The sequence below is a fragment of the Odontesthes bonariensis genome, chromosome 17 (genome assembly GCF_027942865.1).
Source record: "Odontesthes bonariensis isolate fOdoBon6 chromosome 17, fOdoBon6.hap1, whole genome shotgun sequence".
NCBI lineage: Eukaryota > Metazoa > Chordata > Actinopteri > Atheriniformes > Atherinopsidae > Odontesthes > Odontesthes bonariensis.
Window position 1 is genome coordinate 26353500 of NC_134522.1, and position 14199 is coordinate 26367698.

The 14199-nt window shown below is 41.9% G+C and overlaps 1 protein-coding gene across 1 annotated transcript; it reads left to right on the forward strand.

Annotated features, from left to right (window-relative positions):
- The first annotated feature begins 6726 nt into the window (after positions 1–6726).
- On the forward strand, positions 6727–13596 carry ky (kyphoscoliosis peptidase). The gene is made up of 8 exons (XM_075448530.1): positions 6727–6810; positions 7061–7247; positions 7637–8226; positions 8636–8750; positions 8902–9019; positions 9832–10023; positions 10282–10472; positions 10692–13596. Exons 3-8 carry the CDS (start codon positions 7657–7659, stop codon positions 12011–12013), a joined length of 2508 nt encoding a protein of 835 aa, XP_075304645.1. The 5' UTR covers positions 6727–6810; positions 7061–7247; positions 7637–7656; the 3' UTR covers positions 12014–13596.
- Positions 13597–14199: the final 603 nt, after the last annotated feature.

Genomic DNA, 14199 nt, shown 5'->3' on the forward strand with positions numbered 1-14199 from the left:
TGAAAGTTGATCTATTCTCAACTTTCCACCATAAGCTACGTTGACAAAGTGAAGCAAAGACCCCAGAATAAGATTGCGCAAAGCAAGATGTCACCTCGTTCAATGTGAACCCTGCCTTACTGACTGCTTTTTACTTTTAACATGACAGCCGTCTGTTGGCTTAGCTCTTAAACTTGATATGTCAAGAGTGCATGAGCTCACCGTCCCATAATGAGGGACACAACTGCACGAGCAGTGGAAAATGGATTAAAAAAGAAAAAGGAAAAAAGAGTACAAACATAAAAATATTGTTCAACATTTTCTGCATAACCAGCTGAGAGTATTTAAATTAAGATTAAGATTAAGATCAGATTTATTGGTCAAGCATTCATGCATACACACGAAATTTGTCCTCCGCTTTTAACCCATCCAGGTTGGCACCTGTTGTCAATTCAACTCAGTTATGGTCAAAAGGGTAAGAAACCAGGGTTGCTTAACTTTTTAATAAATTAAATGTAATTCAATGAACACTATTTTGGTTAAATTTGTAAGCTGGACTGCCAGCATTTCATCAACTTTGTCTCACTACGCTGAATCCTGACTGACTTTTCAGTGGTGAATGGTGGTGAATGAATAGCTACTGATTCATTTCTAGTTTTAGTTGAAAATCCAACTTTTATTCAGCATTAATTGTAACAAGTGCATTAACTTTGGTTTCAATGTCATCAGTAATAACGTATTTTTACAAGTTTTAGTCTTTTTGCTATTTAGCTTATAATAAGAAATACAGTCATTAAAAGGGTGGCACTTTTCACTGGGAATCTAAATCCAAATCCATGAACAAAATCTCCACTGGAGCAGGTAAAGTGTTCAGCATCAACCAAATGAACATTTTAACCATTTCATCATTTTTAAGTGCGAAAAGAGAGTAAAAAAAAGGTAAAGTAAATGTTGGGACTGCTTTGACATTTGGTGATCTGTTGCATCCTGTGCAGAATATCGCCCATCATTAAATGTCAACCATAAAACACCCGTGAGGTTTGAATCCGTACACTTTTTTCCCCTAACGTGAGCTGCACACTGCTAACAGGGTCATGGGTGTATTCTCCCGAGAAGGTCGGCATGTAGAGCATGGCGTTAACAGCGTCAGAGATAGAGGCTCAAATCCCGGCGGAAAACCAAAACAACATGTATGCACTCTCATGTCCACGAGGAGCTCAGGATGAGAGTGCAAACCAAATGGCATGTAAAAAAAAGTGGCAATCCTACAAGGACAGACAGTTACACAATATGCACTGGATGATGTGGGGGAAAAAAAACGATTGTTTGGGGGGAATTCAAGGTCAAAAGAATGCAGATTGGTGTTTTTTAAACAACTCGGAGCTTTCGGAATTTGTGACGCTTCTGGTAAACGGTAGCAAATTAAACTGACGAAATAAAGAAAAGGAGGTTTCAAAAGGCTTACAGTGAGTGTCTGGGTTTGTTTTTACAATTATAAGCAATTTCAGATTATGCTATGATGTAAGTAAGTAGTAAAATAACCTACTGCAAAGCTATAGTGAGGAGAAACTCTCCTGTCAGACATAGATAAATAACAAGCCAACAGCTCAGCTTATTCTACATTGCAGGTTATCTTTTTCATGTTGCTAATACCTACACAACATATCCTTTTTACCTCGTAATTTTTTTATAAAGTTTCAAAGATTTGAAATGAAGTTATTTCCTTTGTTACAAACCATTGCTATTTTTTGTCTAAATTGTCATCATGTTACTTATGCATCCTCATCTCTGAGCCTGGCCACAGCACTAGCCTAAAATGCTGAGGATCGAGCAGGTAAATACACTCTGCTTTTCTGCACTACTGAACACGCTTTGAATGAGGAAAAATAGAAATGTCTGCCATGGTGGCAGGCATCTTCAACAGGCCACACTGAGCTGCTTGTTTGTTTGAACCCTGCCTGTTTACATGCGTTTTGGCCCTGATGACACTGTTTACTTTCCTTGTGTGCTCAGCATTTTGCTCTGTCCAGATTGGAATTCTGTAAATTCCCAGACACAACATGTCTGGGGTGAACACTTGTGAGGATGCCAGCAAAACGCTTTTAAGACTTGTCTGTGAATTCACTGAAGGCTACGAGGAGGGAGTAAAGAGCACCGAAGCTGAGGTGCACTTCTTTAAGGCAGTCTTCCATTCTGTTGCCAAGAGTGACCTATTTAGCATCTTTTCTACCTTAGCCGCTGTATGACAGTACATTTGTCTTGACAAAACTATTTTAAGTGTCCAGTCTTCAATTTCAAATTCATTAAACATTTTGCACTTATAGGTTTAAATAATGACGAAGTCTCGTTTCCTCACAGCTCAGTTTTCATCTTTGATGACCTAGTCCTCCTCAGATGCAGTTTGAGTGTCTCACTTAATTGAAATAACTTTCTCCATCCCAGCTTCTCTCTCATTCCTTCTACCACACAGTGCTGTTTACCGAACTTGGACGCCAGGTTGCTAAACTTACCTTCCATCATGTATGACAAGAAACTAGAAGCTTAAGCTGTACAGGGTAGTTGAGACCGTTCTCACTACTAAAATGCATCCTAGCTGTCACTAGTTGACCTGTAAAAAAAAACCGTTAGGTTGAAGCTCAACAAATTAAAAAAGGGTTTTATATTACCTTTGGTAAAACGATTTATTGTCACTCCCCTCATCTCTTCGTCGTCCTTTTCAGTTTGCATGTTGTTCCCAGTCTTCAGAAAACGTCGAAAAATATTTTCACTTTTTTATAGTGAGGGGGGGGGGGGCTTTTTTCTTTTCTTTTTTCCTGCACTGTTAAACAGAATCGTTGACTTTAGTCTGGTGGCTACGTCTAAAAAAAAGTAACGGGCGAGTAGCCAAAGTAATCACCGGTCATCACCAGGTGTTGATGACAGCACGCGCCCGCGGAGTGCCTGAGCAGCGGCCACGCCCACCGGTTCGCTGGGGGACCTTAGATTCTCGCAAAGTGTCTAACGTGGCGACAAGTTTGGCAGAGAAAAGGTGGCAAGAACATGTAATGAATGCGACACTCTCTATCAGCCATTTAGGTATGCTTTTAATTAAGAGAAAAAAAAATGAAATAAAAACGTCTAGAAGTTACGTACGTCACACATACGTACTTGGAACCTAAAAAGGAAAGAAAAAAAGACATTCGGAAAAAGACCCCCTACGACGAAACTGTTTCAATGTAAACGCTCACATCACATCAGGTTGTATTTGTCACCACTCTCTTCTTGCTTGATTTGAATCATTTAGGTAGAAATTATCATCCACCGAAAACACACGTTTGTAAATTAAAGTCTTGAAAATGAAAATAGTTTGGAGGAGAAGAAATGAATTCGCTTTTATTTACTTTTTCATCTTTTTTTATGATGATCTAACCCTGATTTATGAAGAAACTGGTTGATCATTCCAGAATATATAAAGCACCAAGGTGCAGACCGTAATACTGATTTCCAATATTGAATTATGAATGTATCATAGATATATCCATTTGAAATTATTCTAAAGTAAAACACATTTTTGTATTAGACCTACTGCTTGTAAGTAGTACTGGCTGTATTTACCCTGGAGGTTTTATTTGAATGCACCAGAATGTAACTCAGCTGTAGCCAAAATTACAATGCATAACCAGCCCATTAAAACAATTATTCTTAGGAGGGTAAAAAGCAGCCAGGTGATGCTAATGAAAATGCACTTTAACCACATTAATTGATCATCATCAAGTGCGAGCACCTCTATAAAAGCAAAATCTTTTATTTAATAGAAATCATTTTAGAGTTTGCCGCTCTGCAGCATTCATCTTTGTATTAACACAATGTCCAGTAGGAATGACATCAGCAATGATCTTAGAGGAGCAATTGCTGCTGCCCATTAATCTCAGAGGGTCAAAAGGCCATTTCCAAACCATTTGTAGTCCATCCTTCAACAATGAGAACGAATATTTTTGCAACTGGAAGACATTCAAGACGAGTTTCCTGTCTACCCAAGTGATGGCGTCCCGCCATGTTCACTCCGAGGTCAAACAATGTGCAATGTTCAGAGAAACTGCAAAAAAAAAAAAAAAAACAAGAGCTACATCTCAGACTCTAGAGGCCTCAGTTAGCATGTTAAATCTTAAAGTTCATGACAGCGCAGTTAGAAAAAGACAGAACAAGTATGGCTTGTGTGAAAGAGTGGTAGGAGAAAGCCTCTTCTTTCTGAAAAAAGAAGACAGTTTAGACCAACAATGAGACCAAAGTGGAGATGTTTGGTCATAATGCATAGCAGCATGTTTGGAAAAAACCAAACACAGCATATCAACACAAACGGCTCGCGCCAACTTTAAAGCACTGTGGTGGAGAGCTGATGAGTTGAGCTTGTTTTTTTAGCCACAGGACCTGAACACCTTGCAGTCATTAAGTCGACCATGAACTTCACTGTATACCAAAGCATTCTAGAGTTAAATATGAGGGCATCTGTCTGACAGCTGAAATTGAGTCAAGCAACAGGACAATGATCCTAAACACAGCATAAAATGGACAACAGAATGTCTGAAAAAGAAACGATCTGAGGATGATTGAAATACTGTGGGGGGACTGTGAGAGAGCTCTGCATCAATCAATGCCCACGAACTTTAATGAACTGAAGCAATGTTGTAAAGAAGAGAGGCCATAATCTATCCACAATGATGTGAGAGATTGATAATACAGAAAATAATCACTTCAATTTATTGCAGCTAAAGATGGTTCTACGGACCACTGAATCATGGGGTGTACTTGTTTTTTTCCCACACTGCTCTTACATCTTTGCTTGGTTTTTGTAAACTTATTGCTGATAAGATGTAATATTTTGTCATCAAGCCGTAGTTACCTAATCTTAAGCCCTGGTAAGGTCAGGATCATTTTCAATATACCCTGATATGTTAGAAATCCCAGATGACTCATTTCCTTTGCACATCACTATGCGCGTTTCACATTCACCTAACTCATTTAACAGAGACCTCATGTAATAACGCTGCACCGTACTAATTTTGCCTGATCTTTGCTTAAAATAATCTTTTTGTCTACATGAACTCAGATTTCTCCAGCTGAAACACCAACACCACAGCACTGCCACAGAAATAACTAAAGCTGCCTTTTATCATCAATAACAGCGTGAAACAGAGGTCTCTAGTCCATGTGAGAATCACAGGAACTCATTCTGTCTTCCACTCCCGCTGTGCGCAATGCTTTCTTGTTCTTGATCTTCCCAAACAGACAACTGCAGCTCGTCCTGCTAATACAAAATAATAAGAACCAAGACACTGCGTACCCGTTCCAAGTTAGTTGTGGAATAGATTTTTAAGATTCTGCTGCTAAATAGATCAAATGCAGAATCAGCCACAGGGCAAAATTTGTTTGAGGAATAATAACTCAAGGAAGCTGTTTTTGTTCATCCAGTCACTGCTGAATGTGATGTGGATATACACTAATTAGACACTACGCTGCACACAGGTTCTGAAAAAATTGAGAGTTTTGCTAATTTTATAGCAACAACATTCAACAACAGTCATTTAAACTGTAATATAGATTGATCTGAACATGTATTTGATGACACACATTTTTTTTAAAATCTCAAATGATCTAAAACAAAAAAAAGATGATCAGACATAAAGTTCATGCCACATCAGTACCTCACATCTTTCCTCCATGAGTGTCACCTCTCTGAGTTGGAGAGAACAACCCTCCCGCTCCTCTGCTCTCCCTAATAAGCCAGAGCGAGATTCCTTGGCTGACAGCTGTTCCAGATGGCATTATTACTCTATGGTTTCACAGTCATCTGGCACAGGATCTTCCACCAGCAGAGGTAGCTCTCCCTGTACCCTTCCCACACATCAACACCAACATATGGCAGTGTTATGTAATACTTTACCTACTGGGTGATGTTTCAAAGATCAGCCAACAAGTTCTTAGTTTTTCTTGTCATTTTTGCGCAGGGTTCAATTTGACGAAATCTGTGTTGAGGGGCTGTTTCTCTCTCTACAGTATTTACGTGCATGCAGAAATGCACTGAAGATGACAGCCCGTTGAGCTGAAGATAGAGGTGAGAAAACCTTGATGCTCCCCTTTTTCTTGGCAGAAAAACAGCCCCAAGACATACTTGTGAGGCTCAAAACTGGTTTAGCTTTAAATTTCAACACGTTCATGGTTGATATTGGAGATGACTGTGGCTTGATTTTAGCAAAGTTAGGACTGTATCAGATCTCTTCCCCTCCCTTAAAGAAGAGGAAACGCTGACACTGCTTTTCGTGTCCACTCTTACTGGATGTAAGATTTCAGTTGCTCGACAGTCTGTGGCTGCTGGTGTTTGATTACTAGAGAATATAAGTAGATATCTTTTTTTCTTCCTTTACACAACATCATATTGAGTTTTTTATTTGTAAAGCATAGGTTCCCAGCTCATTTGGATGCAGGCTGACATGCACACACTGGCTCACTTATTCACACTCTCTTGTGTGATTGGCTGTGGTGCATAAATACTGATTTGCAAATGTATGTACAGTATGCACACAAGCACATTCAAACAACACATCTGTAAGCACTTGCTCACACTTACAAGTACACACAGACACATCGCGCTACTCAGTCGGGGCTTACGCTATTGGTTGGTCTTAACTGCTTTGTAGTATTTTTAGGCCTGTTATTCTGGGGCCTGTCCTGGCAGGACACTGGGAGAGTATATAAGCCTCCCCCTTCAACCAGGGACCACCGAGAACACACAGTGGAAACATCTCTGACTGACACTCCAGCAAACATCCAGCAGGCATTTTTAATTCTCTCAGGGTAAGTGAAAGCCACAGTAACATATATGGATGTAGAAACAGTTAAACCTACATGGATTTAATTTACCTGGATTACTTTTTAGAGTCAATGAGACTTAAAGAGTTATTGTGAACACTGAATGGTATCAGTGATACTGTTGTATCACTGATACCAGATCATGCTTTTATTTTACTGTTGGAATTAAAGGTACTCCAACATAAAGGGGCGATACCTTTTGAGGGTTGGGACACTGATTTTGATCTCACTCCAGGAAGTGTCAAGGTCCAGGTTAGCTGCAGCCCGGTGCCCTTGGTTCCAGTTGGACTTAATGACCTGCTGAGGGACACTTGAGCTGGGCAGATACGCGCCAACACAGGGCTTCAGCCTGGGTCAAGGTTGAAGGACGGTCACTGTGCCAACCTGCTGTCTCTCTGAAAAACCAAGTTGTTGTTCACCAGGTGAATGTTCCCAGGTGTTTCTTATGTAGAACTCATCATGAACACAGACATGGGCGGGCCAGTTCATCACATGTAGGAAGTTGAAGTGCCTCGTGGTTAAAGGCTTTGACTTCCTTTGTGCTGAAGCTGTGACACTGACTAATGATTCTAATCTCTGCATTCATTTAAGGTTATGAATAGACATTACATAATTGCACATTTGTCACTGTCTTACATGGAATGTGCCGTATGGAATCTCTTTGCATCCTTATTAGGTGCAGCATGTGGTTCAGGGCAATGGATCTTGTATGAAAGATCCCATCAGCAGTCACGTGTCTTATCTTAAACAGGACAATGTACTGAAGTGCTACCTTTAGAGAGAATTTACTGTCTGCCTTTTCTCCGCTTAGGAAACCATGCATCCAACATAATGTCTGCTGAGGTTGCAGTTCAGAAGTTCTCCTTTCCATTCACCTGTGCTGTACGCCTTTCTCCACAAGAGGAGGTGACACAGAATGGATTGGCACAGGTGAAGGCCTCAGGGCTTCATGAGCTAAAAGACGATCCAATCTTAAGCGAACCAAGCCCCATTTCTGTTTTAGGCGCCGTCACGAATGATGACAACCAAGCCCAGGAGAGCTCAAAGCCTCTTCCTGGGGGAGACAAAGCAGCTGCCCACGTCTTGGTCTGTGCCAAAGCCTCCCTGAATGCTGTGGAATCCAGGTGGAGCATGTTTGAGAGTCTCAGGGTGGAGAGCGAGGATCAACGTCCAGCAGCAAAGAGACAGCTGTCATCTGAGAGCGCAGCTCGGACCATCACAGTAGTGAAGAAGAGTGCCGTGAGGAAAGAGGCCGATGAACAAAGACACGCTCAACAGAAAGCCCTAATGGGACAGAGGGTAGCACCCCGTGCTGCCGCGGCTGGCAAAAGAAATGACCTCTTCACCAGCTCAGAGGGCTTTCACAGACTTGACTCGCATGTCATCAGGGCAGGAGCAGAGGTGATGAAATGCAAATCTACCACACATTCAGATTTTGTTCTTAGATAAGCAGTGCCAAACAGTTAACGCTCCACCAGCCAAGGTAAACAGAATTAACAGTTCATAGCTTGTCATTCAATCATCTAATCCATACTTGAGTGAAGAGAAGGGACGATTACATCTGCTGGAGTAAAACTGTAATGAGGAATGCAGCTGTCAAGCAACAGTCACATCTCTGTGCACGGATGACAACTTGATTAATTCAATGCACACAATGTAAGATGATGACAATAAGTATGTGGCAGTGGTTAAAATGTAATTCTGTGATGTTTTAAAAAAAAAAAAGTTAGCTTCCATCTAACATTCCTGACCTATAAAAAAAAAAAAAAACTATAATACATGACAGTGCACTTCTCTGTGTGTTCCTTAGCTGAAGGAAAAGTGCGTGTATGATGTGAAGACGATAGTGCAAAGCATCATACAAGGAGCCAGAAATGAGCTGGAGAGACTCCGTGCCATCTGGGTCTGGCTGTGCCACAACATCGGTAGGTTAACAACAACACTCCAACTAAACTTGCAGTCTACATTCTGCTGGGGTTTGCGAATATATTTCAGGACATTGTAAGTTATACATTGTTGTTTCGGCAAAAGTGTCACATTTTCCCTGCTTTAATAAAAGGAATGTTGTCTTTATAGAGTATGATGTGAGCGCGTACCTCGGCCACTCAGAGAGGCTGAGCTCCACAGAGGAGGTGATAGCGGCTGGTCGGGGTGTTTGCTGCAGCTACTCCAATCTTTGTTTAGAGATGTGCAGGTAAACACAACACAGATCCACACTTTTTAGCATCTGTTATGACAAATTACCGTACCAAAAAGAAGGTAGTTTACATGTGGGACCGGCTGAGTGAACTCTCCGAGCCAAACTAATGTCAAGAACAAGGCCCCAACTTCAAAAGAGTTGAAGAGGAGGCTATGAAGATACGGCAGGGGCAAAATGGAGAGCAAGGAGCAGGAAATCTAAAACATTTCTTCATTTGATCATTATGGGAACGTGAGATCACTATCAAGTAAAGTATATCAGCTTGGAGCACTGACAAGAATATGGTGGAAACATCAGAAATGCAGTACTATTTGTTACAATACAGACAAAGCAGTGAGAGTGGGACTGTTAACTAAATCATCCCTGAAAGCTCTATAGGAATTAAGAGGGTGAGTGATAGCCATGTACTGCTAATTAAATGCACTTCATTAATTAAGGGCTATATCTCAGACTCTACAGGCTTCAGTGAGCATGTTAAACATTAGGAAATCACTGAAAAGTATTTTATTTCCAAACCCATGTGAGATAACATAATAAATACAGAAAATTATTTGTGAAGCCTTGAAACCTTTTTCACTCGACTGTGGCTAAAGATGCACTCCACAGAATGGTTTAAAAAGTCAATACATTTTCCAACCGATCTTTCCTTCTTGTAGATGTCAGCACACAGTCAAACAGAGTGAATGTTTGGTCTATTCTCATTTCTTCAGTTCAGTGTATTTTTTTCAACCTGGAGCCTTGAGTGTAAAATTAAGTTTGGCTTGAACAAAAAGCTGAGAACATGTTTTTTTGCTTTGTGTTTACAGAGAAGTGGGCATTGAGTGCCAGGAAGTGCCAGGCCACAGTAAGGGCATTGGGTACCGTCAAGGCCAGAGCCTCAAGCATGTGAAATCGGATCACCTGTGGAACGCTGTGTTGCTGGGAGGACAGTGGTTTCTACTGGATGCCTGTTGGGGAGCTGGAAGAGTAGACATGGAACATGAAAGCTTTGTCAAAAGGTGGGGAAAAGAAATGAACCCAGCAAATCTGTCATGCGGTGTTGATGTAGTCTTACATGGAAATGCTTCTGTGAAATAAATCCAAAGTCAGATTTTAAAACCTGGTCTGAGTGATTGTATTCCTTAAATTTTTTTCACCTTAAACAATTCCTTAACAGCAACAGTCTAACAGTCTGCAGTATGTTCATTTTAATACACTCATGACAAGCAGACAAATGAGTCTCAACTGGTTTGATGTCTCACTTTGTTATGTTTAAGGTTTGATGATTTCTATTTCCTAACGGACCCGGAGGAGTTCATCGATTCACACTTCCCAGATGACAAGAAATGGCAGCTCCTGGACATGCCCATCGCCCTGGAGGAGTTTGAGAGGAGGGTCTTCAAGACCTCAGCCTTCTTCACTTTAGGGCTCAGGCTGATAAACCCTCATCATTTTTACATTGTTACAGGTGCACTTTGTACAATCATTTTACTGTTATTCAGAAATGTGCTTTTTCTCCAAGAATAAGTAAGAACTTTCTTCTTAATAATTAATCCAAAAAAGTAGATTTCCATTCTGCCAAACAATAATCATCAGTGCTGCTCCGTTTTATTTTTTTTCCACCATGAAACAGAATTAGTCTTCTAGCTGTTTTTTAAAAGAAGTTTATCATTTGTCTTCTTCTCAGATGATGGGGAGGCAAACGTGTCCATTGGCTTCTCCAGGCCAACAACTTTCACCTATGAGATCACACAGCACCGAGACCTCCTCCACTCTGGAGCTTCAGAGCAAAAAGAGTCAAGCAGCTCATCATTTGGCCTTTTAACAGTCTCCCATCGGAGCATGAAGTTGCAGCTGCTGCCGCCTGCAAGCGGCACATATGATGTGAAAGTGTTTGCAAGACCTGAAACCGCTACAACCGCTCTGGTTTGGGTTTGCTCCTTCACAGTTGACTGTCCAGCTCCCAGGGCCATGGAGGATATCCCAGAGAACCCCTTCTTGTCTTGGGGCCTTCAGCCTGCAGCGGGATCCTTGGGTGTAGCGAGCAGTAGTCAGGGCGGTGAGGTGGCCGAAGTGGATGAGGGTGTGTTTGACCTGGTGTTGAAGACATCCAGGCCTCTGATGGTGCTATGTGAACTGGTCCATCTACAGATGGAAGCTGCTGTAGCCAAGCGTTGCCTGGCAACTCAGATTCAAGCGGACATCCTCACTTGTCACGTCTTGTGCCCCTTGCGTGGCTTCTACCGGCTGTCACTGTTTTTGCGGGACTATGAGAAAACACAGGTCAAGTTCAAGAATGCGGCAAACTTCTTGTTGCACTGCAAAGGGAAGGTCATCTCCCCAGATGAGCTGTTCCCTCAGAACCTGGGCTCTGCGTGCGGGCCGGGGATCCGGACGTCTGAGGCAGGGTTGTCCAAATTCAGCCACAACAGCGCCGTGGTGAGTACACAGCAAGGCAAATGTAACATCACCTTCCACAACCAACGGGACCTAGAGCTTCACTGTGTGCTCAGCAAGGAGGAGAACCAAATGTCAGCGCTTCCACTTTCACGTCACTTGTTCTGCACATATACAGACAGCAAGGTGACAGTGAGCCTCAGCCTACCTGAGGCAGGGGTGTATCGGCTGGGAGTCTATGCCCGCCTCACTCCTGGCGGAGATTTCAGTCCCATGTGCGACTTTGTTTTGAGGAACAGCTGCGTTCACCCACGGCCCCCGTTCCCCTCTGTCTACTCAGCCTGGAAGAAAGGCTGCGTGCTCTTTGAGCCTCGTGTTGGCCTCCTCGAGCCCCTCTCCCGGGTCCAGTTCCGGGTACGGGTCTCTGGGGCCATCAGAGTAAGTGTGGTAGGAGAGACACGAACTGATCTGAAGCTAAACAAGAGCAGAGTCTGGGAGGGGGAGGTTTTCACTGGAAACGCTCCCCAGCAACTGAAACTGGCCGCCTCTTTGGAGGAGTCCTGTGACATGGCTGTTCTCATGACTTTTGACGTAAATCAGCTGGACAATTAAGTGTCAAATCAAACAGCTGCTGGATGAAGCTGCAGATAAGTACTAATGCAAATCAGTCTGTGGTTTATAAAAGTGGTTGGATATTTAAACTGCGAGCTATGATGTTTCAGGTTTAACTGAGTCAACGATACGTAAACAGAGTCATTTCAATTGCTAGTCACAATAAAGTGGACAGACAAAACAAAATAAAGAGTTGGATTCTTTGTAATCTTGCTATTCCTTCGAACAACATTTTAAAGTCACTCTAGTATTAAGGATACCAAGCGATGAAGGCTTTCAGTTGTCATTTTGGGCTTTTCATCACAAAGTGTAAATGAGCTTTGCCAAGGGCACTAATACAACCCCAAACCATCACAGTGTTTTTTTTTTAACTTGTTGGATGGATGGTTCTCTTCATCTTTGGTCCAGAGCATGTTACTTCTTCCAGAAAATATCTTAAATACTAATTGCTCTGACTACTTCCACTCTGTTGGTCCGAATCAGATGCCTCCAAGCCCCCTGGATCAAGTTCCTTTTTTTGCACAGTAGTATAAACAGGATTTGTGAGTGTAACTTTGTATCGTAGGTTTCCCACAGTAATCTCTTGTTCATGTGGCTGTTGAAGCAGTGTTGTCTGAGGTTTTACAAGTGTTCAGCTTTGGCTTGTGCGGCGCCCTTGCACTTAACACACAAAAATTCTTCCAAATTTCTTGAATCATTTGATGACATTGTAGAGTGAAATATGCAAAATATGATCACAATCACAACTCCGGCTTCCTCCCACTGTCCAAAAACATGCATGTTAGGTTAATTAGGGTCTCTAAAAAATTGTCCTAAGGAGTGAGTGTGAGCGTGTGGTCGTTTGTCTCGTTTGTCTCTGTGTGGCCCTGTGATGGACTGGTGACCTGTCCAGGGTGTAGCCCACCTCTCGCACGATGACCGCTGTGATAGGCTCCAGCCCCCCCGCGACCTGACCGTTGGATTAAGCGGGTATAGAAAATGGATGGATGTATGATCACAATCACCTGTTTCAAACGTCTTTTTCTTTTTTTTTTTTGAAAAGGGTCTGAAATGTAAAAATGGATGTTTATTAACAAACAGACGGGAAAAAAAGTCAGCACATATCTTCTGCTCATACTGCTGCCAATGAAAGAATGTAAAAATCAATGTATTTTTCAGTAAAAAAAAAAAAGCTTGACAGTGGTTTCCAGCTAAGATGTTGTACGGATCAAGAGTGCATTTGTGCAAAGTGAATATTATATTATTAGAAACAAATCTGCATTATGAAATGATGTTTGTGAAAAGGTACACAATAGAAATAGACTGTGAAGATGGCTTTTACATCTGGATGTCATTATTCCAGCTTAAGCTTCCTCAGTTATGTACATTTCATAAAAAGCCTGAGAATGGTTAAAACCTTTTCTAGAACAAACATGACAAAATCAAAACCTGCTTTGAATTACTACTGTATGTATTATGTTATGGACAAAACTAACAATGCCTTCACTGGGTTTATGATGGTAGAAATGATTGCAAAAACTGTGACTGTACTGTTTTAATACTTGCTAGATCTGTCAAATAAACTCCAAACTGAGTGTATACAACTGCTAACAACATGTACTCAACTTCTCATGTCGCCAGAAATAGTGAATCCCAAGGGACAGCTTAAGTTAGGGTCAAGGCTGGTTATACCGCTCCTTCCACTCTACGGAAACATGCAACATATCACCTTCGTAGCTGCTGAGGAAAAAAGAAAAGGAAGTCTCCTCCAACCACACTGAATGAAAATGAGCTAATTTAGCACACGGATCCATTGTTGTAGTGAACTGGGTCCACTCAGCAGTCTTTGGCAGACACTATTGGGAGTGATGAGTGTTTACATGTGGCTGTCATAATGGCCCACAAATAGCCTCAGTGCCGTGCCTCAGTACAAATACAACAATAGAGCGGTGGGCAGTTAGAAAAAGGGTGGTTACTGGTGGAGGAGATATGGAAAGAGAGTTTTAAGTGAGCTAAGTGTATATCTGGCGGGTAGTCTCGCCCTGAATCGCTGGGGGAGTAACTGGCGACACAGTGGTGGTAGGAGAGAGAAGAGGAAACACTGATGTCAGAGGTTAGCCATGTGGAGGACTGCATCTGCCTGGCAACAACACAAATACAGCCACACACACACCATCTTCCTTTCTTTTTAGGCACACATGCTGAAA

Bases quoted from the DNA above. Each gene is read 5' to 3' on its own strand.
- ky (XM_075448530.1), top strand. From the start codon at position 7,657: ATGTCTGCTGAGGTTGCAGTTCAGAAGTTCTCCTTTCCATTCACCTGT. The intron at 8,751-8,901 runs GTAGGTTAACAA...TTGTCTTTATAG, and splicing joins CTGGCTGTGCCACAACATCG to AGTATGATGTGAGCGCGTAC. The intron at 10,473-10,691 runs GTGCACTTTGTA...TCTTCTTCTCAG, and splicing joins TCATTTTTACATTGTTACAG to ATGATGGGGAGGCAAACGTG.